Genomic DNA, 23,807 nt, shown 5'->3' with positions numbered 1-23,807 from the left:
TACAGGCAAGAAGGGGCTGGAAAGAAGTATTCCAGGTCTTGAAAGGCAAGGACCTATATCCAAGATTGCTCTATCCAGCAAAGCTTTCATTTAGAATAAAAGGGCAGATAAAGTGCTTCTCAGATAAGGTCAAGTTCAAGGAGTTCATCATCACCAGGCCTTTATTATATGAAATGTTAAAGGGATTTATCTAAGCAAAAGATCATAAACATGTATGGTAAAATGACAACAAACTCACAATTATTAACAACCATACCTAAAACAAAAACAAACTAAGCAAACAACTAGAATAGGAACAGAGCCACAGAAATGGAGATCACATGGAGGGTTAGCAACAGGGGAGTGGGAGCAGGAAAGAGAGGGGGAAAGGTACAGAGAATAAGTAGCATAGACAGTAGGTAGAAAATAGAGAGGGGGAGGGTAAGAATAGTATAGGAAATGTAGAAGCCAAAGAACTTATGACACATGGACATGAACTAAAGGGGTGTAATGGTGGGAGAGGGGGTGTGTGGGGTGGAGGGGAATGAAGGGGGGAAATAGGACAATTGTAATAGCATAATCAATAAAATATATTTATAAAAAAACAGAAATTTAATCCCTGCCTGCTGAGTGAACTATTTTAGAACCCTCTCAAAGTCAAAGTGTCAAAGAAGAAAACAACGTTAATTAAGGATCAGGGTGCCAGGGAAGGCTCACAATATGAAGACTGGTGTTAAAGGAAGAAGCAGTGAACATATCAAGGAACAAAGGGTCAGATGTGGGTCAGATCTCTAAGTCCTACTCAGTACCACAGAGGAACAGAAGGAAAATACACTGGTTCAGACCAGAGGAAGAAAAAGGTAGTCCCAGATGGCAGACCACTGGCAGAGAAGAGCAGAGCCTTCCCATGAACCTTAAATACATACCTATATCTATGTGTGTATTTCTACCAAGGTATATCAATGGTAATAACTAACATGTACTGAAAACATAACTACATGGTAAGAATATTCCATGAATTTTTCTCATTTAACTTTCATCAGAATCTAAATAGACATTTAATTCCTTTTTATGAATGAACAAACTGATGTTCAGAGGAGTTACACAATTTGCCCTAGGTCCTGCAATTAGTATATGGTAGTGTTGAGAGACTAGAAACAGCACAGGTTCTAGAGTTATAAGTCCTAGTTCTAGTGCTTGGTACAAACTCCAGGTAAGTGACCAAGAACATGTTGTTATACCTTCTGAGCCACAGCTTTCTCACCTACAATGTGGGAATAATATCATCAACGTTATTATTGTTGTTATGAAAATTAAATGTGATTATATGTGTGAAAGCAACTGGCCCATAGCAGGCACCTACTAAATGCCATTCCTTCCAACTCCACCTTACCTTATCATGGCTCTTCACTGTCCTCAGCTGTAGCATTCATGGAGCTAACAACGTTCATATGAATGTGCATGTGCACATTCTAAGAGACGGGGCCTCAGCTTTTGGCAGATCTTTAGAGAATGTAGCCCATTCACATTCACATGACACTCTTCACATGAAACTCAAGGCCTTTCCTGGCCAATCTGATTCTCCCAGTCTTAGGAACCACTGCACACCCATCCCTCAGCCCGCCTTCCCTGATCCTGTGCTTGTGCCCATCTCATCACTGTGGCTCTCCAGACACATCTTGCTGCATCACCAACCCTGCTCCACTTGTTTGGAACACCCTTTCCACTTTGCACAGCCTAAACACAAGTATCATTCATAGCTTAGCACAAACAATGTCATCTTTAAAATGAGCTCCTTTGTAACTCCTCCCTCCTTTAGAACCACTTTTGTATCCTGCACTATGTCCTAGGCAAGTGTCTATCTGCACACATTGTGCACTGACTGTATATGACTGTCTCTTGCTGGATCCAAGATCTTAAAATGACTTATCACCTCTAGCACATATGGAATCAATGTCTGTTGACTAACTACATTAAATATTTAAAAATATAATGAACGATTATTTCTAGCACTATCAAAACCATGATTCTACATTTAATTAATAAGTCTAACACTAACACTATGTCATATGCATTAGAAAACTGGAATTTGAATATGACTCTGAGAAACCAAGAATATAATTTTCAGAAAGCTAAATATTTCTCTTTTCCACTTATCTAAAAATTATAATCAGAATATAAATAAAATTTATATAAATTGATTGTATCTGTTTCTTTAATAATATTCTACAATATTTACCTCATGGAACCATTAACATTTTGAGATTTTCAAATTTGATATACTGAATCCAGCAAGAAATAAGTGGAACTTCAGTTATGGTATTGAAATCCTTATATCATATAAATTGTGTTAAAATAATGGTGTTGTATGAAGGAAGTTTGCTTATATTCTGTGAAGTTCTCATAAGATAGATAATATGAATACAGAAGTTACATTTACCAATAAAAATTACATACCAACATTTACACTGGAAAAAATGTAGTACATCCTAAAAAAATGTAGTACATCTTTCTTATTTGATAATAAGCAATCCTTGTATCCAAAACCCTTTTGACTCCATGTCCCAAATTCCTATCCAAAGTAATATGTTCAATAACTTTGCACAGAATTCTACTCCATGAATAAAGACTGGGTCAAAGTTCTTGTTATAGAGTAACTCATATACTTATAAAAATGATTCCATAATCTAAGTATTCTTTTCCAAATCATTTACTAAAAGTGATATATAACTATGTAAGGCAAATAATAATTATTTTGTAATTAGAAAGTATCAAAGAGAAAATGTTCTATAACATATCTACCTGATTTTAAAGTAAATGTAAATTATTATTTTTCTATTTATAAGTATTTATGTTATTTATAAAATATAAATTAATAAAATTTAAAATAAGAATTTAAAAAATGTATAACAAAATGGCTTTCATGTCAATAAATTGACTATAACAATATGAATGAATGACTTTAATTTTTCTGATTAAATCGTCATCTAACCCCTTGTACCACTTTAGATAGATCAATAAGAAAGCAACTATACTGCACAATGAAATACCAGCTAGGATCTCCCCAGAACAGTAAAGAAACAGCACTAAAATGACTGCAACATAGGTTTCCAAAAAGATAGACTCATATTGCAGGAATTAAAAGATGCTCCTAGTTCTGCCAGTCATGGAGCATCAGTTCAAAGAGACCTTCTGGTGTCAACATCTATTATTTACTGCCTAGGTTGTTCTGGGCTTAAATTAGCTCCCTGGGAGCAGGATCAAGAAGAAGCTTAAGAGCAAGAAACTTAAGTCCTACTCTCAAGAAATCTGTAACCAACAGATTTCTCTGTTGGGGCAGGAAGATTAACCTAACTCTACAGCACAGGTGTGAGAGAGGCTCTAAATCCTAGAACAGAGCCAAGAGTCCCTGGAGGCCTGGTTAGCCAGAGAGCTCCAGGGTGATGCAGCCAGAGTGGAATGAACAGGGGTGTCTTCTGTCCTTTTGTGATGAACCCCTTCCCCAAGGTCTTTGAAGAGCCCACATTCCCTCGTCATTGCCCTCTATATGCACTCGTATCATAGTATTTAATGATTTTATTATAGTTATTCATCCATCTAACAAATAGTTACTGAGCACCATCAAGTGCCAGGCATTGTTCTAAGAGCTTGAGATAACCACAGTGACAAAAATCCCTCCCCTAGGGAAAGTTATAATCTAATCAGGGGAAGCAGAGAATGAACTAAAAACATAATAAGTAAATCACGTAGGATGTTAGAAGATGGTATGGAAAAAAAGAGCAGGGAATGTGGGGGCAGAGGGCATATTACAGTTTTAAATAGGAGGGTGAGGGCAGGCTTCATTGATGATAAAACATTTGACCAAAGACTTGAAGGAGGTACAGAAGTGAGCTGGGCACACATCTGGGGGAAAACCACTCCAGAAGAGTTAAGTGCCTATGAAAAGCACATGTGGTAAGGTAGGAGCATGCCCATCCGGCCTGTTTAAAGTAAAGGGAATTCCAGCAGCTGGAGCGGAGTAAGAAAGGAGAGAGCTAGAAGGAGATAAGGCCCAAGAGGCAGTAGCGGAACAGAGACTCTGTGTTCAGTGGACTTTTCACTTTCTTCTGAGAAGAACAGGATTCTTGCAAGTTGTGAGAGGGTCAGAACAAGGGAATGACCCGATCTGACACATGTTTTAGAGATCACTGACTGCTAGGGGGGCAGGATGGATGGAAGCAGGAGGTCCAGTTAAAAAGAGATGCTCCTAGTCATGCCAGTCATGATGTATCAGTTCAAACAGACCCTCTGGTGTCACCATCTATTATTTACTGCCTAGGTTGTTCTGGGCTTGTATTAGTTCAGTTAGGAGGCTCTTAGAACAACTCAGGCATCAGGTGCTGGTGGCTTGAACCATCAGGGGATCTTTTAAATATCTTATTCATTTCTACAATATTTACTGGACTTTGTACTTTCTGAGACCAAGGACTGAACTTTTTTCAGCTCTGTAGTCCCACCACTGACGAAGGCTTTTAGTAGATATTTGTTGAGAGATGAAAAAAGAAAAACAGAAAAGGGGAAAGAAAGGGAAGACGAATTAAAAGGAGAAAAAGAGCCCTGGCTGGTGTAGCTCAGTGGATTGAGCGCGGGCCTGCGAACCACACGATCGCGGTTCAATTCCCAGTCAGGGCACATGCCTGGGTTGCAGGCCCCTTCCCGGTTCCCGGCAGGGAATGCACAGGAGGCAACCATACATTGATATTTCTCTCTCTCTCTCTCCTTACCTTTCCCTCTAAGATAAATGAATAAAATCTTTAAAAAAATTAAAAAAAAATAGAAAATAAAAGGAGAAAAAGAAAGAAAGGAAGAAAGAGAAAAAGACAAGATTAGATTGGCAAGATAAAGTAAAAATTTTAGAGGTTGTCTAATATGGTCTGCAAATATTAGAAGAGCCTTGTAAAACTGCAAATTGATGATGACTTCAGCAACTGGCTACAGATATAGGCAAACTCAACATGTGTCCTCATTCTGATACAATAATGTTTATCCAACAAATGGCACTGCCCACAGCTCAGCAGCTAAGACAAAGCAGCTGAGTTTTTCTTTTCTTACTTGGAGAAGTTTGTCATAACGCTCTGCAGACATTAGGAAGCGTCCATCTTCAAGCTGCATCTCCCTATTTTCCAGCAAGTTGTTCAAAACAGGCAAAACATTCCTCTCCGCCTTTTCCAAGCCTTCCAAAATGAGAGTTCTGCCTTCCGTTGCTGCACGAACTGCACACTATTTCCAAGAAACAAAAGCAATATGAGAACACAGAAGCTAGCAGAGCATGGCCTAAATTTTACTTGTAATGCAAATTATATTTGTGGTTCTTACTATGGGGACCAGAAACTAGGAAAGCTGGGTTCCAGATCTTAATTCTGCTTAATCTGCCTATATGATTTTAGGTAATTGATTTTTCTCTCTTTAGGCCTGTTTCCCCTGTTTGTAAAATGAAGAGAATGGAAGAAATAATCTCTAAAGTTCCTTCTAGCTATAACATTGCAGATAACACCCAAAGAAATATAAAACGTTGAGCTATCTTTGAATCAGTAACAATTAAACAAGGAAACAGAGTCTTTAACTACAAAAGCAAAATGAAGGTATCTGTCCTATCTCTCCCACAAGTTTCTTGAGAGGATCATAGGTGAGAACATGTAGAGACCATAAGGTTTTAAACAAGACTCACCATCAAAATGAATTCAGGTTTATTCTAATGTTCAATGCTGCAAACATTATAAACATAGCAAATTTTTATAGTGCAATCTTTAAAAAAAGAAACAGTGCATAGATATTTTAGGTGGAAAGAATACTGGTGATCATTTCTCAAAGTGGAAATTAGATCAACTGGAAGGATTCTTTCCTGCCCTTCAAGCTACAGAACTTCCAGAGACCTAATGTTCTCAAAGAAAAATTTTAAAAAATAGGGCAAACTCTCTCTGAAAAAAATCATCTTACTTAACAACTTTAACAACCCAACATGTGGACACAAAGGTTCTCAAGATAAAAGCAGGTGCATGACCTAAAATTAAAACTGTCCAAGTCCCTGTTCTAGATTTCCTTCTGATTTGATTGAAGACCTGAGGCAGACAATCGACCTAGAGGCCTGTGTCCTCATTTCCTAAATAAAAATACCCTCAAGGGGTGCTGTACACTATCACTATTTATGAATAAGAGCAGTACTGGAAAAATTTAAACCCATCAAACATATCAAAATATAAATTATTATTAATATAGCCATGATTTAATGAAAATAAATTCCAAAGAACTTGGAATAAATTACTCAAAATAAATTACTCAAAATGGCTAAAGTATAATAGCACTGAAGAAGCAAAAAGCAAAAAAAAAAAAGAAAGAAACCCTTAAAATATTACATTCAAGATCTTTATTTTAATATAAGAATACGGCTGGAGGGGGGAGGACAGGGTTACAGGGGGTAGAATGGTGTCTCCTTCATTTTGTCCTCCAGCTGTGGCAGCCACAGCCGACTGGATCCAGCCAGCAAGCTAGTGGTGGTCACCCTCAGGAGACCCCTAGATCACCTCTCCCCATGGCCATGCCATGGTGACCTACACACAGGGCTGCATGTGGCCACTGTATATCTCTCTACCATATGCTGAGTTTGGCAAAGCTGCCAGACATATTTTCAACAAAGGATTTGGTTTTGGATTGGTGAAACTGGATATGAAAATAAAGTTATGCAGTGGCGTGGAACTCTCAACATCTGCTTCATTTAATGCAGAGACTGGTAAAATTACTGGGAACTTAGAGACCAAATATAAATGCGGTGAGTATACCCACTCTGGGAAGAGAAATCACAATTGAAGACCAGGTATGAAACTGACATTTGATACCACCTTTTTGCCAAACACATGGAAAAAAATGGTAAAATCAAGTGTTCTTACAAAAGGGATATATAAACCTTGGTTGAGATGTTGACTTTGATTCTGCTGGAACTTCCATCCATGGTTCAGCTGCCTTTGGTTACTAGGGCTGGCTTGCTGGATACCAGATGACCTTCAACAGTGTCAAATCAAAGCTGACAAGGGATAACTTTGCAGTGGACTACTGGACTGGGGGCATCCAGCTACACACTAATGCCAATGATGGGACAGAAAGTGGAGGCTCAACTCATCAGAATGTATGTGAAGATCTTGACACTTCGGTAAACCTGCTTAGACATCAAGCACCAACTGCACTCACTTTGGCACTATATACCACTTGGATCCCACTGCTTCCATTTCTGAAAAAGTCAACAACTCTAGTTTAATTGGAGTGGGCTACCCATGAACTCTGAGGCCTGGTATAAAGATTACACGGTCAACTCTGGTAGATGAGAAGAGCATTAATGCTGGAGGCCAAGAACTTCGGCTTGTCCTGGAGGTGTAGACTAATCCAGCTGTAAGAAACCTCTGGGAATGGATATCAGAAGATCTGGCCTTAATACATTCCCAGGGTGACCAGCAGGCTTTTTCCCTCCAGGAAGGTGATCACAACAAAAGACAAGCTAAACAAGCGTTGTGTTTTAAATATTTACACAGTTACTTGTTAGCTGGTTTCCAGGCAAACTGCTTGTCTGTCTAGTCACCAGTGCAAATGTGTTTGACTGGTAAATAAATGCACTACCCACCACTACTCAAATGGACCTTCATGAAAACTGTGCAATAGTGTGTGTGTTTATGTTCCTATTTCCCCCTGCATCAAAATGCTTTCAATCTTTTTAAATTTTTTAAATTTGATCATTATTGTATTTTTTTCCATTACCATTCAGTCCCCTTATACATCTCTCCCCTACCACTGAATGAAATGAATCAGTGGATTTAAGACGAGGTTATAATTTTTTGTTAAATAGCAACCATCAGAATCACTTTCGGTATCTTAAAACATGACAAATTATGAATACAACAAGTACATATAAAAAGAAAACAAATACCAGAATATGATCAGATTCACTTCTGGCTGCTCGGGCACTTACCTGCTGTTGGTGAGGGGTCAGTCACTTTACCTCTCTGAGCCTCCATTTCTTTCTAAAGCTATACTACTTGTGGTGCATATCTCATTAACTATGCTGAAGATTAAATGAAATAACCTGTGGCACACAATAAGCCCTTAAAAAAGATTGACATTATTATGAATACTGTCATTGTCATCATCGTCACCATCATCATCATCACTTTTTTAGGTAAGTGGCATAATATGGTAGAAAAAAACTTACACTCTAAAATTGGACAGATCCTGACACCAATCCCACCACTATTCATCAGTGGTACAGCCATGGCCTTCTAAGGTTCAGTTACTTCACCTATCCATCAAAGAAGTCATCTTCTACTTCTGACCAAGATGGAGGTGTAGGTGGATACACTGTGCCTCCTCACACAAACAGGTTTAAAGACAACAAATATTTAGGAACAAAAATGCAACCAAAACAGACAGAAATTGAACTGTATAGAAGTCCAACAACAACGAACCATTCATCCGGACTGGTAAGAGGGGCAGAGTCAGTGGGTGGTGGGGTCACGCAGGTGGGGTCACGCAGAGTCAGTGGGGTCACACAGGAAAAGTGGCCAGACTGACTCAAGCGCATAGGCGGCGGTTGGCAGATCCCAAGTGTGGGGTGGCAATGGGCAGACCCAGTGAGGGCACAAGGCAGCTGGCTGACTGCAGTCACACATTCACACGCAGATAAACCAGGTGAAAAAATGAACAGTGAGATAGACCACACAACCCAGGGCCCCAGAGATGGGAAATAAAGCCTAAAAGTACCCATTGAAAACACTTGTGGGGGTTAAGGTGCTGGGAGAGACTCCCAGACTCACAGAAGAATTCATTGGAGAGACCCACAGGGTCCTAGAACATATACAAGCCCACCTATCAGGGAACCAGCACCAGAAGAGCCCAATTTGCTTGTGGGAAGAGGCAGAAGGGACTGAAATCCAAGAAAGAGCATAGCAAGCACCATTGCCCCTTTCTGAGCCCGCCCCCACATACAGTGTCACAACCCAGCAACTGTGTTGCCCCACCTTGGTGAACACTTAAGGCTCTGCCTCTCATACGTAACAGGGGTGAACAGACTAAAACATTATGGCTCAAGAAGAAGAACAGCTCAAAGCCCCAGAGCCAATACTTCTAAGCGACCAAGAGATAGCCAACCTATCAGATGCACAGTTCAAAATACTGGTGATCAGGATGCTCACTGAACTGGTTGATTTTAGTCACAAATTAAAGGAACAAATGAAGGCTAAACTGATTGAAATGAAGGGAAACACACTGGGAACCAATAGTAATGGGAAGGAAACTGGGACTCAAATCAAGGGAGTGGACCAGAAGGAAGAAAAAAATGACCAAAAGCAAAAGAATGAAGAAACAAGAATTCAAAAAAATGAGGTGAGGCTTAGGAACTCCCAGGACATCTTTAAACATTCCGAATTACAGGGGTATCTGAAGGGGAAGAGGAACAGCCACAAGTGGAAAACTTATTTGAACAAATAATAAAGGAGAATTTCCCCAATCAGGCAAAGGAAATAGACTTCCAGAAAGTCCAGGAAGCTCAGAGAGTTCCAAAGAAGTTGGACCCAATAAGGAACACACTAAAGCACATCATAATTACATTAGCCAAGATTAAAATGAAGGAGAGAATCCTAGAAGCTGCAAGAGATAAGGGGATAGTCACCTACAAAGGAGTTCCCATCAGACTGTCAGCTGATTTCTTAAAAGAGACCTTACAGGCAAGAAGGGGCTAGAAAAAAGTATTCCAAGTCTTGAAATGCAAGGATCTACAGCCAAGATTGCTCTTCTATTGGAAATGTTGTCCAAATTCCAAGACTTAATTTATGAATAAACTGTTGAAACACAACTTTGTAATTTTCATCGTGGTTACATGTGGACAGTGGCTTGACAACCCATAAATAAAATAAAGTTTACACGTAAATGTTTTTCCCTACTTGCTAAAATAAATAAAAGGAATTTAGATAAGATAAAAATCTTTTCTGATCATAGCACCATTATTCAATTTATTAAGAGTTGCTTCTGCTAACCTATAATATTTAAGGTTAAGCAATGTATTTAACAAGTTAATACTATTTTTCTATGAGTAAGATAGTCAAGAATAATCCAAAATAGAATACACTGTAGCATTATATTATTGTTTAAAGTACATGTTTATACTTAATAGTAAATATGTATATTGTACCTCATGGAACTTCACAGCCATGTCAAACAAGATGCAAATATGAAAAGAGGTTCTGACTAAAAAAGTTAAGGAAAATCATCTGAACTTCCCTATCCCAGCCCTCTACTCCCAAAATTAGCTTGGGGGTAAAGAGCATCTCCACTCAGTCAAACATAAAACCTACATGTAGGTTATTCATAGCTTAACTACTTCGTTTTGGCTTATATTTGAGTAATCCAAGCAATTGTATATTGACTTAAAGTCCTCTTTTCTTTACAGTCACATAGCAATAAACAGAATTAATGACCAGAATGGCACCAAGAAAAAAAATGAAGACAGTAATAGATTTTTAAGGGATTAGAATATTGATGATTTAGGTTTTTCAGGGGTTTTTATCTTCTCAGACAAATCAAAATCAATGTAGTAGCAAAATGTCTTATTTAGTCTCTTTACTTCTTCCATAATATAAATTTTCATATTTCTGATATTTAAACAATTCTTTTTTAAAAAATAGTTTATGTCATCTGTTTACCAAAGTAATTGCATAAAAATATTTAAATTGTCTTCACAGCAATAAGTGGATAAGTTACGGCAAATATTCATATAGACAAGCATTTGTAAAGTTTCAACTGTTTCATGACAGACTGTAATTTATTCCATCAGTACCTCCCTCCTTTTTGTTATCTACTCAATTTATCAATACCTTACAAAAGCAATAACAAATAATAAACATACAGAAGATTAAGCCTGGGTAGCAATTTTTAATGCAAATGAAAGCCTATCAATATGACAAAGTTGAGACAATCACTCATACTGTACTGAAAATAACAGTATGAGCTGGAAAACCTTTCTGGAAAGCAATTTGGCAATAAACACATACTAAGAGTTTTGAAAATGTCCAGACTCTTTATTTAGTAATTATACTTCCAGCATTCAAATCAAAAAAGTAATCAGAGATAACAAAGTGGAAGTTACTATGATATTTAACAAAGTTCTATTTATAACTGAAAATTTAGAAAGAACCCAAATAACCAACAACATGGAAATGTAGATAAAATGGTAAAGTTAAACAAACAATGTCACATGTATTTGATAAAATAGTATTTGGATACTAAAAATCATCTTTTTAAATTTTATTTATTTAGAGAGAAGAGAAGAGAGAAAGAGAAAAGTCAATCTGCACGAAAAAAAATTGATTGGTTGCCTCTTTGCTCGCCCCACAACCCAGGCATGTGCCCTGCCTGGGAATCAAGCTGGCAACCTTTCAGTTTGTGAGGACAATGCCCAACCCACTGAGCCACACCAGTCAGGTCTAAAAATCATATTTTTGAAGAATATCTAATGGTACAGGAAGATGCTCCTGGTAAAATATCAGGTTTTTTAAAAAAGCATGCTATAAACAGGGTCTGTCCAGAAGGTATCCAGTTATGTAATATGGAAAATAGAGATCTTATTGAAAAAGTTACAAGAAGGGAGGGAATTTCAGGGGAAAAGGGGAAAGGTTTACAGGAACAAGTGTGAAGGAGACATGGACAAGAGCTAAGGCAGCAATATACAGAACTAGGAGAAAATATGCCAAGCAGAGAAAATACCAAGTACTTGTGTAACAAGGTGCAGCCAAGGGGGCCCCAAAATAGGGACTTGTAATGGGGTCCAGAACTCAGGGTGTCCAGGAAATATTGGGAAAATATATACGTATGGATGTCCTCACCCCCACAAGTCTGAGCTGGGGGATGGGACGCATGGAGCAGGGCCATTGAGAGTTGTTCTGCATAGCAATAGTTTTAGTGATAACCTCTAGCATAGTCATTTAACATATCTATAACCTTTAACTGGTTTCATAGATAAGTTAAAGAGCTGTCACCATGCTTTGAGCCAGGGGGATGGAAGTGACTTCAACCCATGATNGTTGGGAGTAAAAGAAAATTGTAGTTGAGCAACAGTTAAAATAAATTAAATTTTAAAAAAGAGAAAAAAAGTTACAAGATACAAGAACCATTGTACACAGGAGAATGAAGACTTGGTCCCCTTCAAAATAGGCACCTTGGGACCTCACACAGTTCTCCCAGTCATCATCAGCTGCCCCGCTGTATCTTCCTGAATCTCGCCGACAGTCTGAAATCTCTTCTCTTTCAATGGTGATTTTAGTTTTGGGAAAAACAAGAAGTTGCAAGGCACCTAATCTGGGCTACAGGGGGGCTGGGTCCCCTGGGCGATTTGATGTTATACCAAAAAACTCTGCAGGAGATGCAGTGCCTGAGTGAGCACGTTGTCATGATGAAGCTGCCAATCACCAGTTGCCCATAGCTGAGGCTTTCTGAGTCATCCAAACAGTTTCCATGGAGGAACTGCATTAAGCTTGCACAAGCTTAATGCAAAATGTGATGCAGATTCATTGCTTTACTCACTCATTTTGAATGCAAGCACCACATAGTACACATGCTCACCCAACAGTGTCTACTGCCCCCACTGACGAGTATGTACAGTGAAGTTGTCATTGTTCACACATGCACATTCCAGTCCACTCTCTTTGGCTGTCAGGTTACATCAATTTTGTGAAAACTCTTCCCATTATATTAACAATGGCTAGCCTTTTTCCAAACAAACCTCATAAAACTTTATATACATAGTATACATTATTTTCTTTAAAATTACACATGACTAAATATGCAAATAGACATAGTAAAAAGAAATAAAGAAAATATTTGCACTGTTGGTCTTGAAGAGGAAATTACAAGTAGTAAGTTTTACATTCTATCCTGTGCTATTTACCATTTACTCTATCATACTATCGTTCTTTACTCCGTGTCTTTTGTTTTTCCTGCTAAAACATAGGCTCTATGATAAAAGGTGCTTGTCACTTTTGTTCACTGCACTTAGTGCTTGACACATAGCAGTCATTTCAATAAATATTTGTTAATTAATAAATACTGTACTATTTATATATATACACAAATATATACATACATACTATATATATTACATACATCTAAAAATAAGAATTTATTACTTTATTAATCAGAAGAAATAATCATTTTTAAAAAAAATATAAATTCCCCATGACAGAATTAACCTAATTCTGAACTTCAAAAGTAACAGTTGAGTTTAACTTCTCACTATATCATCAATCATCCTTAATCCTACATGAAAATAAGCAGAGGTCAATGGTCATGACCCCCAACTTGGATTTGTGAGTTTTGCTAAAGTTTCCAGCTGAAATGTCAATTATAATTACCTGGACATCACTCATAATGTGCATACGATGTCAACCACAATGGGTATCTCACACTCTCTCCCCGGGCACCCACCACATGGCCATATGTATTTTCTCATCCACATTGGTCCACCTAGGTTTAGAGGCATCACTGGATAATAAATGAAGATACTTACTCTCCCTTAACCCCAGATACCAAATTCAATAGTTTATAATTTTAAACAAATTAAAAAATTCTAAGTAAGATAACTATAAAGACCTTTTAATCAAACAAACATATGATTAGTGATAATCAAATGGCAACCTCATCTATTGAGGATTCAGATGGGAATTATTCATTTTGGTGACTCAAAATACATGTCAAAAAGACAGATATATTTTCCATTGGCAAGTCCCTTGGTCCTATACGGTGTGTTTTCTCTTCATTTATTTAAAATTTTAACAAGGTTGATTGTGCAATGAAGAAATCTATCATCCAATATAAGTGCCAGATATACTCCAGACAACTTTTAGGTGCCAGAGATAAACAAGATAGTTGCATGCTAGTGGGAAAGACAGACAATAATTAGATAAATCTAGATATTGATAGATGCTCTGAAGATTACATTGTATAATATGTCAGTATGGTATATGTGGAAAGGGAGTGGGCATATCCCTGATTACTTCAGCTAAAATATTCTGAGAACTTATAATCTGAATGGTGAGGAGGCAGCAATATACAGAACTAGGAGAAAATATGCCAAGCAAAGAAAATACCAAGTACTTGTGTAACAAAGTGCAGCCAAGGGGGCCCCAAAATAGGGACTTGTAGTGGGGTCCAGAACTCAGGGTGTCCAGGAAATATTGGGAAAATATATACGTATGGATGTCCTCACCCCCACAAGTCTGAGCTGGGGGATGGGACGCATGGAGCAGGGCCATTGAGAGTTGTTCTGCATAGCAATAGTTTTAGTGATAACCTCTAGCATAGTCATTTAACATATCTATAACCTTTAACTGGTTTCATAGATAAGTTAAAGAGCTGTCACCATGCTTTGAGCCAGGGGGATGGAAGTGACTTCAACCCATGATACAAATGGGCAACTCTCCATAGTTACAGTGCCTGTGTGAGAGCTTGGAGATGATTGGCTCCACACCATGGGGTCAAGCTTGCCTGGACTTACTATAGCATCCCAGTAAAGCTGGAAGGATACAGGAACACTGGCAGGTGTGACTGACTGTGAGAGGAGTCAGAAATGGTGCTGCAGAGGAATACTGGCGCTGGAATTTAAACTCAGGCGAGGCAGCCATGCTGAGGGCTTTTGGGGACCACACCAGGCTTTGGCAAAAGTTGGGACACTGCAGCTTTAGGGTGCGCCCTTTTTGCTATGTGGCTTAGGAAGCAGGAGAGACTTTGCCTGGATGAAAAGGGGTGAAAGGACTCTTGCTGGTGGGCCATGAGAAGGTGCCACATAGTTCTAGATTAACTGAAGACTGCAGTGGCAACACAGTAGATGGTGCCGGAACTGAGGGGCTGCCTGAACCACAGACTCCTACTTCTTCTCCTGAGACATAGTACCTCAGACTGGGCAAAGGGGAGAAGGAAGGACTGTGAGTTTGTGGATATTCTAAAGAACTTTAGTATCTTAATGAAGACATTAAGTCATTACTCTAAGTCTGTATAACTTTTTAAATAAATAATCCCTTTCCTTTTCACTGATCTCTGGCAGTGAGAGACGTCTTTCCCTGGTCGCTGGCAAGGTGAACCTAGTACAGTGGGGGGACCCCAGAGCACAAGAGTGGGCCCATTCAGCAATAGTATATCATTCACCCCACCCCTGGGTCTGTTCTGTAACATTTGTACAAAGACTCTGAGGCTCAAAAGTATTTGTTCTATTTTTAAGAGAACATGGGGGCCACTAAAGTTGGAGCCTAGAAAGCAAGGGAAAGAGAGGAAGGAGATGAAGCGGACAAGACTAGGCCCTGTAGTGCGCTGCAGACCATTTTAAAAGGTCTGGATTTCATTCTGGGTGTGGTAGAGTTGCATGGCAAAGAAATGATAGGATCTGATAGGAAATGAGCAAACAGTAAGGAATATTAACTAACAGGAAACTAGATAGAAGAAAAAAATGAAAATCAGAAACAATCTCAATAAATAGTCTGAAGCAACTCATAGAAAGGATCCACATTCCTACAACCACAGGTGTTGAAGGTGTCAGGGCATTACAACTGCCTAAATAACTGATGTGCATCATAATCAATAGGATTTCCCAAGAAACCATGAAAGTATAAAATATTGTTTACCATACATTTAAATAGCACTTCAAATATTTTATAAACTGTAAAATAGATATATCAAAATATGCTTTTTAGAATGGCCGGAGGGTTTAATACTACAGAGTTTCACCTAAATAATTTGTTTCAAGGAATAAATCTTAAGCTAATTAGTAAATTTAGTTACTTAAAACAACCCCATTTCTGAGATTTCTGAATAGCCAAAGTTTTAAGCTGTCTTTAAAATTACAAACATATAAAAATCCACTTTCTCTTCCTGTGACAATTAATCCATACACAAAATTCATTTAAAAAATGTTTTCAAATTCATACTTTAGAAAACAAATCCAGTTCTTTCACTGTCACTTAAATATATTCTTATCTCCTCCCCCTCAATTTACGCTCTTATCTCATCTTCTAATCCTTCTTGCGAGCTCCTCACTGTTGGGAACCGCCCTGACTGGTTTCAGAAGCTGTAACTGCCCCCCACCCCCATGGCTAAGGCTGAGTGAGAGCCACTCAGACCACAAGCCACTAAGGAGACAAAGCTTATCTTCCTGGCAGGGTTACCGTCTCTACCCCTTTTACTTCACTCTGTTTGGTCCCAGGCAGGTGACTGGTTAGCCAATGACAGATAAGATTCCTCAAGGGAGGGATGATCTAAAACAGGCATGGTCAAGAAGGGGCCCTCAGGGAAGGGATTGGGGGCTATCAATAAAGGGAGTAATGAACCCTCACCCCTTGGCTTTGGCATAGCCTGAGTCCTCATTCTGTCTGTAAGAAGTCTCCTAATCTCTTGGCTGCCTTACTTTCCCTGCCTGACTTAAGCCTGAAACAATGACAGAGGGCAGTACAGCCCAGCTCTGGAAAAGGCGGGTTCTCTGGGGGCAATCAGGCTGAAGAAAGAATGCATAAAATCCTGTGAAACCTGCTTTCCTAAGAATGCTCTCAATTTTCTGATAAAGGTCCAAGCGTAAATGAGTTTCTTTCCCAAAGTTTTATAGCCCTTTAGCTAACTGACCCTGACTCAGAATAAGCCCTCATAGTTCTTTGAATGTTCTCTGTTGTTTGATCCTTACTGCCTGACAATGATGAAGTTTACCTGTATTCCTGTGCAAACTGAATCCAATAAAAGCCCATTGAGGAAAAGTTCTTGGCCCTTCTCCTTTGAGAGATCTTGGCCACCATTCCTCCCCAAGGAGACCATGTCTCGGTAGACTTATTCTCATCTGTGGCGATGGCAGGGGGCAGGGTGCTCTGCTGGACAAAGCTCCCCCACACCTCACTATCCCAACTCAGATCTCATGTCTTCACTCTCATCCTCATTGGGTCCAGAAAAGAAGCAGGCCTTGCAAAGGCAAAATTTTTCCCATTTGTAATTAGAAATAATCTATGAAGAGAACCTTTGGCAACATGTGAATAAAACTGACTTCTTTAAAATGTACTGTGTGGTTCGTCCACAAAGGATTACTTTTTAATTCTTGGAACTCTAAACTTCTCAGATTTTTCCCACTATATGGTGCTAAGTTTGATCACTGTCAACATGGTGACTGCCATTTCTCTCCATTTGCAGTGCATTTTGCCTTTTGTAATAAGTAAACTATGTGACATGTGAATATCCTAGTCTCTAAAAGTTATGTCCCTCGGTGGTTTTTTACAATTATACTATTTTTAATTACAGAGTAATAGTATGCTCATGAAAAAGCTTCAAATTTAAAGAACTATAAAAGTTTGTTCCTCACCTCACCATAGATGGCCAATCACATTTCCATGGAGGTAAGCTGTCTTAACCAATTCTTGTATTTCCTTCTGGAAATGTTCAATGTATACACAAACATTTATATATTTTTTTTTATCACAAATGGAATCATATTATATAAACTGTCTTACAACTTAAATTTTTTCATTCACATCTTGGTCTTCTTTCCTATCACTACGTATAAATTCACATCATTCTTTTTAAAGGCTACAGAGAACTCTGCTTACTGCTTTTTAGTTACCACCTAAAGGTACATCATTACAGTGTTCACTTACACTTTTATATGATATCAAATAATATGCAACCAACATCCTTGTATATATAACTTTGCATGCTTGTATGTATAACACTTGGAAGAAAAATTGCTAGAAACTAACTGCTAGGTCAAAATGTATTCTTTTCATACACACTTATAAATTTTCTTTCAATTAAATCAAGTTATGCCCTCATCAACAGCAATGCTCTTTCATCAGGCCTTTTTCCTCAAAAACAAATATTAGCAACTTCCTTAATCTTTGCCAATCTGAGAGGTAAAAAAAATAGCAGCTCTCTAGTGTTTTAATTTTTATTTTTTTAAACAAAATGGTCAAGTGTCTTGTCACAAATACATTAAACATTTAAAATATTTTTTCTATGAATTGCTCATTTAAAGTCTCTGTCCTTTTTTTATCTAGGTATACCTAACAGAACAATATTTAATATTTTAAGCAATAATTTGAGAAATGTGTAACAAGCTTCATTATAACATTCATAAAACATTATTTTAGTTGGTAATCTGTACTTAAGAACCACCTCCCCCCCTCAAAAAAACTTTAGTTCCTGGAAGTATATATTTAATTTCACTATATTTAATACACCTTTACCTGCCTGACTTTTAGATTGAGAATACTTTAGTAAATGTGCTAGAGAATTTCCTACATTAAAATTTCCTTAGTTCTTTTTTAAAAAATCAAATTTTTATAGGCAAGTAGTAGAAAGTAACTGAAAATTAAGAAGACAGAATAATGATCTTTTGTTAACTTTTTAGAACTATTAATTTCATCTGTAACCACAGATGAAAATTAATTTCATCTGTAACCTCTTATTTATTACTAAATCAAGAAGGCATTTCTAAGAACAGAAACTCAAAAACTATAAATCAAATTTCTCTAGAAAGAGTACTGTAAAGCTATCTTTCACTACTAAAAGAGCTGCTCTCTTTCTACTTTAAAAATCAATTCCATTTAGACCTGGAGTAAACAGTCACGTGTTAGAGCATGGTAAGAACTTGCCTGATCAATGTAAAAGGCTGTGCCAGAGCGGATCTCTCGACGCTGTTTGAGATCGGTTTCTGTGGTGTCCCTTGACAAAGCAATGTATTCAACTTCTCGTTTGGTCAGCTCCTATATAGGGCAGAAAGTGCAATTGTTCCAAAATAAAAATCAAATTCCCACCATGTACTTTGGACTGACAATGCTACTGCCCCAGAAGAGCAAGCGAATATAATCCTGAATTAAACCTTTTAAGTCTCAGCTCTGAGAAAAAGGCAATATCTTAAGCATTAATCAAAACATGCAGGGTATTACATTTACTGCACCCCATTATTTATCACTTAGTAATTATTTACTATAATAATCAAAGTTAGATCTAATAAATCTTAATGTCACCTACAGAATTCTTTTCAAATATCATGAGTAATAATTTGGCTACCTCTTTTTCTCCCAAAAGATAGATGTTTCTGCAAGTAATGTTCACAATATTTTAAGGGAAATTTAAACTAATTTCATTAACCAATGATTACCAATTGTATACTTTACCAAGTGTGAAAATTAGGTAGATACCAACAGTCAGGTCAACAAAAGAGAGAGACATACACATGGCTATTCTGGAAGGAGAAGATGAGGAAAGGGAATAAAAAGAAGAGGAGAAAAGGGAAGAGGAGGAGGGAGAAATAATTATTTCATCCCCCAAGATCTCATAGGATTTGAAGGGGAAACCATCTAGCATTAAGTTCTTTTAGAATAATCTATCTGGGAGTTCAGGCTAAGATGGAAGCGTAGGTAGAAAGCCTTCACTTCCTTCACAACCAAAAGGGGAATAACAACCAATATAAAAACCATAAACAACCAGGAGCACTAGAAAATCACACTGCATGGAACTCTGACAATGAAGTAATTAAAGAAACATTCAACCAGATCGAAAGGAAGGAAGAGGCAGCCGGGCGGGGGGGGGGGGGGGGGGGGGGGGGAGAGGGNGGGGAGGAGAACAGAGGCAAGGCAGTAGACCATGGGGGCGGGCCATCTGAATGGGAAACTGAGACTCAGACCTGACTATGGACTACTGATAGGCTTGCCACAATGGGAGAAACTCCCAGTCTCACACAAGAGTTCATTCGAAAGCGGGGGGCTAGAGCTGAGCAAGCGAGTTGCATTGTTCCCTCTCTGGCCCCTCCCACACAGACAGCGCCACAAGGCGAGGAGGGTTGCCCTGCCCTGGTGAATAACTAAGGCCCCACCATGTTACAACTTAACAGGTGCACCAAGACAAAGAAATACAGCCCCCGCGCCCCCCCCAAAACATAGCAAAACTCCAGAGAGAGCTAAGCGATGAGGAGATAGCCAACCTATCTGCTAGAGAATTTAAAACCGTGGTAATCAAAATGCTCACAGAACTGATTGAGCTCAGTCACAAAATTAAAGAGCAAATGAAAGATTCCCAAAGTGAAATAAAGCAAAAAATTCAGGGAATCAACAGTGACAGAAAGGAAACCAGGACTCAAATCAATAATTTGGAACAAAAAAGAAAAAATAAACATTCAACCAGAACAGAATGAAGAAACAAGAATTCAAAAAAATGAAGAAAGGCTTAGGAACATCTGGGACAACTTTAAACATTCCAATATCTGAATTATAGGCATGCCAAAAGGAGAAGAACAACAGCAAGAAATTGAAAATTTATTTGAACAAATAATAAAAGAAAACATCCGCAATCTGACGAGAGAAATAGACTTCCAGGAAATCCAGAAAGCCCAAAGAGTCCCAAAGAAGTTGAACCCAAAAAGGAACACAGCAAGGCACACCATCATTAAGTTACCCAAGATTAAGACAAAGAGAGAATCCTAAAAGAAACCAGAGAAAAGGAAAGGGTTACCTACAACGGTGTTCCCATTAGAATATCAGCAGATTTCTCAAAAGAAACCTTTCAGGAAAGAAGGGGCTGGAAAGAAGTATTCAAAGTCAGGAAAGGCAAGAACCTACATCCAAGATTACTCTATCCAGCAAAGCCATTACTTAGAATGGAAGGGCAGATAAAGTGCTTCCCAGATAAGGTCAAGTTAAAGGAGTTCATCATCACCAAGCCCTTGTTGTATGAAATGTTAAAGGGACCTAATCTAAGAAAAAGAAGATAAAAAACTATGAACAATGACAACAAACTCACAACTATCAACAAATGAACCTAAAAAAAAAAAAGGAAAACAAGGAAAGCAAAAACTAAGCAAATGATTAGAACAGGGTCAGAATCAGAGAAATGGACATCATATGGAGGGTTTTCAGGGGGAGGGGGAGGGGAGAAATGCAGGGAAGGTACAGGGAAAAGAAGCATAATTGGTATACATAAAATAGATGGGGAGAGGTCAAAAGTGGTATAGGAAACAGAGAACTCAAAGAACTTATATATAAAACCCATGGACATGAACTAAAATGGGGGGATGCTGGAGGGTTGGGGGTACAGGGCTGAAGATAGATAAAGGGGAAAAATGGAAAAACTATTACCATAATCAGTAAAATACACTTAAAAATAATAATTTATCCATCTCTAGTAATTATCTATAAACAAAAGGTTTTTAACATTATTCTTGATTTTATAATGTTGCATTAAAAACAATGACATTCTCCAACTGAATAAGGCAAACAATACATTTTTACTAAACAAAGAAAACAAAATAATTTACTGGAGTATAAAGAAAAATTTGAATGAGCAAAAATATATTATACTTATATTCCAAAAATATATTAGTATAAAGGAACAAAATATATGAAATATATAGGCTAGAAGTAGTTACGTCTTCTATGCTAGAAGAAGTAAGTTCTGCCCTGGCTGGCGTAGCTCAGTGGATTGAGCGCGGGCCTGTGAACCAGAGGATCTCGGTTTGATTCCCAGTCAGGGCACATGCCTGGGTTGCAGGCCGGTTCCCTGCAGGCCAACTCCCAGCAGGGGATGCACGAAAGGCAACCATACATTGATGTTTCTCTCCCTCTCTCCTTCCCCTCTAAAGATAAATAAATAAGTAAAATCTTAAAAAAAAAAGAAGAAGTAAGTTCTGATTTATTCATCATAGTATCACTCCTGCCCTACATGATTTTGTGAGTACCAAAATAATTTCACTAGTGACATAAAAGGATACACAAAGTATGTTTCAATAGCATAGAAATCAATTATTTAATATCAAGAACACAATGAAGGTTTTTCTCTTCATCCTAAAAAGGATCTTCAGAACAAAACTTTATTTGAGAGCATTTTTCCTCAAATCACTAGAGAAATGCCTATTAAGGATGACAAAGTAGAAAATGTCTTGTAAGCTTTTAAATTTGGGTTGGAAATTGAATACTTCGGTCCACTTCATGTACTCAGAGAACAGCAAACATTTAAGAGGATAACATGTCAGAAAGAGGAAACAATAATGAGATTTGAAGTCTCGCTCCATAGTTTACTAGCTAAATAAAACTTCAGTGAGTTATTTAATGAATAACTCACTCATCTATCTTGTTTCCTCATCTATTTAAAGGAAGAAAAGAGACAGTGTCACATATAACAGATATTATGCAAACCTCAGGTTCTCTTTCAAGACATGTAATATCAAACAGTCAAGAGAATTATTGGGCCTCTTAAAATGTGGATCTGAGATAAAAGAATGTTCCCTAAGTAGTATGAAATTACTGTGCTGTTTTGTAATTTCAGATTGCTGATTCTACCTGCTATTCATTGACTGAATTTATATTTCATTTCCACTGGAAAGGAAATGGAGGACTTTCTTACAGCAGAAATTTGCTAAAGCTGCTAATAGCAATACATTTATTTCCCAAATAACTTATTCCAAATTCTTTATAAACAAATCATTCAATATTAACATTTTTTCAAGTAATAACTAATCCTGGGATTTTTATAAATTCTAAATTTTAACTTATTTTCCAACATAACTTGTCAATGTTAAGACCCTTAGGAATGCACAAGAATTGACTGCTTACCAGGTACTGCATAGCAATAGAGCGTCGAAGAGGCCCAGGAGGTCCTATTAGAAAGACATCCTGCCCGAGAAGATCCTTCTGCATTATCCATCTTAGATGCTGAACTACAGATTGAGCCAGAGAGTCTGAAACTTTAAGGGAATAAAAAGATAAAATGAAATGCAAATCAGACTACTACAGATAATATAAACCTCCAAATAATCAATAAAAATTATACATTATATTATTCACAGTTTTTTTCACTGTAATTTTCACAGTTTTACACACACTTATATACACATATACTGATACATACACCTGGTGAATTTTCAAAATTATCATTAAACTATCATTATCAACAAAACTATCATTATCAATATTAAAATAGGACAAAGTTTATAATACCACAAAGCATCACATAACACTTAAAAGCTTCTAAGAGCATTTGAACAATCACCTATAAGTGTTGCTAAAGGAACGAAAGGACTTTCAAGTGTGATATGAGGAATAGTATCATCATTCATTAAGTTTTAGAGTCCAACCCGTTTGTTCTACAAAGGGATGTGATCAAATCACCCCAGACAATTAAGGATTATTGTAGTCTTTAACAATTTAAGAAAACTATATTATATCTTAAGCTGGCAATGCATTGTAAGACTTTTGCATTTTATCCACAATACACACAGATACAGATATATATATTTATATTTATTGAATATTCCATACTTTTAAAACTTTGCTTAATTGCACAGTGAGGTCATGAAAGAGTTCAAAGATCAACCCCACAACACTTCACAATTAAAAAGTTTGATGAACACTTAAATGCCTTCTTTAGAATTTGCTTATTCATCTACACCAACTCTTTGGGGAACAGAAAACTGCTCCATGAAATTCCCTTCTAAGTCTACTTTAAATCACCAATCTATGTATTCATCTTCTACCTAAACATTTTATAAAATGGTTGAGTTAATACAACTAATTTGCGTTTGCTCATTTGTAAATGACCCAGTGACCTAGCAAGTGCATTCCTAGGTACATAAGACAAATCCTCGCCCTTGTACATCAGGTAACATATAGAATACTCATCGCAGTGTTGTTCAAACCAAAACTGGAGACAGGAGATCGATAAAAGGCACACAAGGGAATATTATATAATGACCAAAAACTGAACTTCCACTACTTTCAACAAAATGTTTAACTTTTAAAAGGTAT

At 37.6% G+C, this 23,807-nt stretch overlaps 1 protein-coding gene and 1 pseudogene across 3 annotated transcripts in view; one reads left to right on the top strand and one right to left on the bottom strand.

The window, feature by feature from the left end:
- The window catches only part of VWA8 (von Willebrand factor A domain containing 8), a 406,775-nt gene that overhangs the window by 340,458 nt on the left and 42,510 nt on the right, over window positions 1–23,807 (bottom strand). For all 3 annotated transcript variants that reach the window (XM_037060277.1, XM_037060261.1, XM_037060267.1), the window contains 3 exons: window positions 22,617–22,747; window positions 18,663–18,773; window positions 5,071–5,238 (listed from right to left, as the gene is read on the bottom strand). In XM_037060277.1, coding sequence (XP_036916172.1) covers window positions 5,071–5,238; window positions 18,663–18,773; window positions 22,617–22,747 — 410 coding nt within the window. The remainder of the gene's footprint in view (window positions 1–5,070; window positions 5,239–18,662; window positions 18,774–22,616; window positions 22,748–23,807) is intronic.
- Window positions 6,510–7,611, top strand: LOC118996728 (voltage-dependent anion-selective channel protein 2-like; annotated as a pseudogene).

The sequence above is a fragment of the Sturnira hondurensis genome, unplaced genomic scaffold (genome assembly GCF_014824575.4).
Source record: "Sturnira hondurensis isolate 20B ecotype Veracruz unplaced genomic scaffold, ASM1482457v3 Scaffold0001074, whole genome shotgun sequence".
NCBI lineage: Eukaryota > Metazoa > Chordata > Mammalia > Chiroptera > Phyllostomidae > Sturnira > Sturnira hondurensis.
The sequence above is the reverse complement of the archived record's forward strand: the minus strand, read 5'-3'. Positions and strand labels throughout refer to the sequence as shown.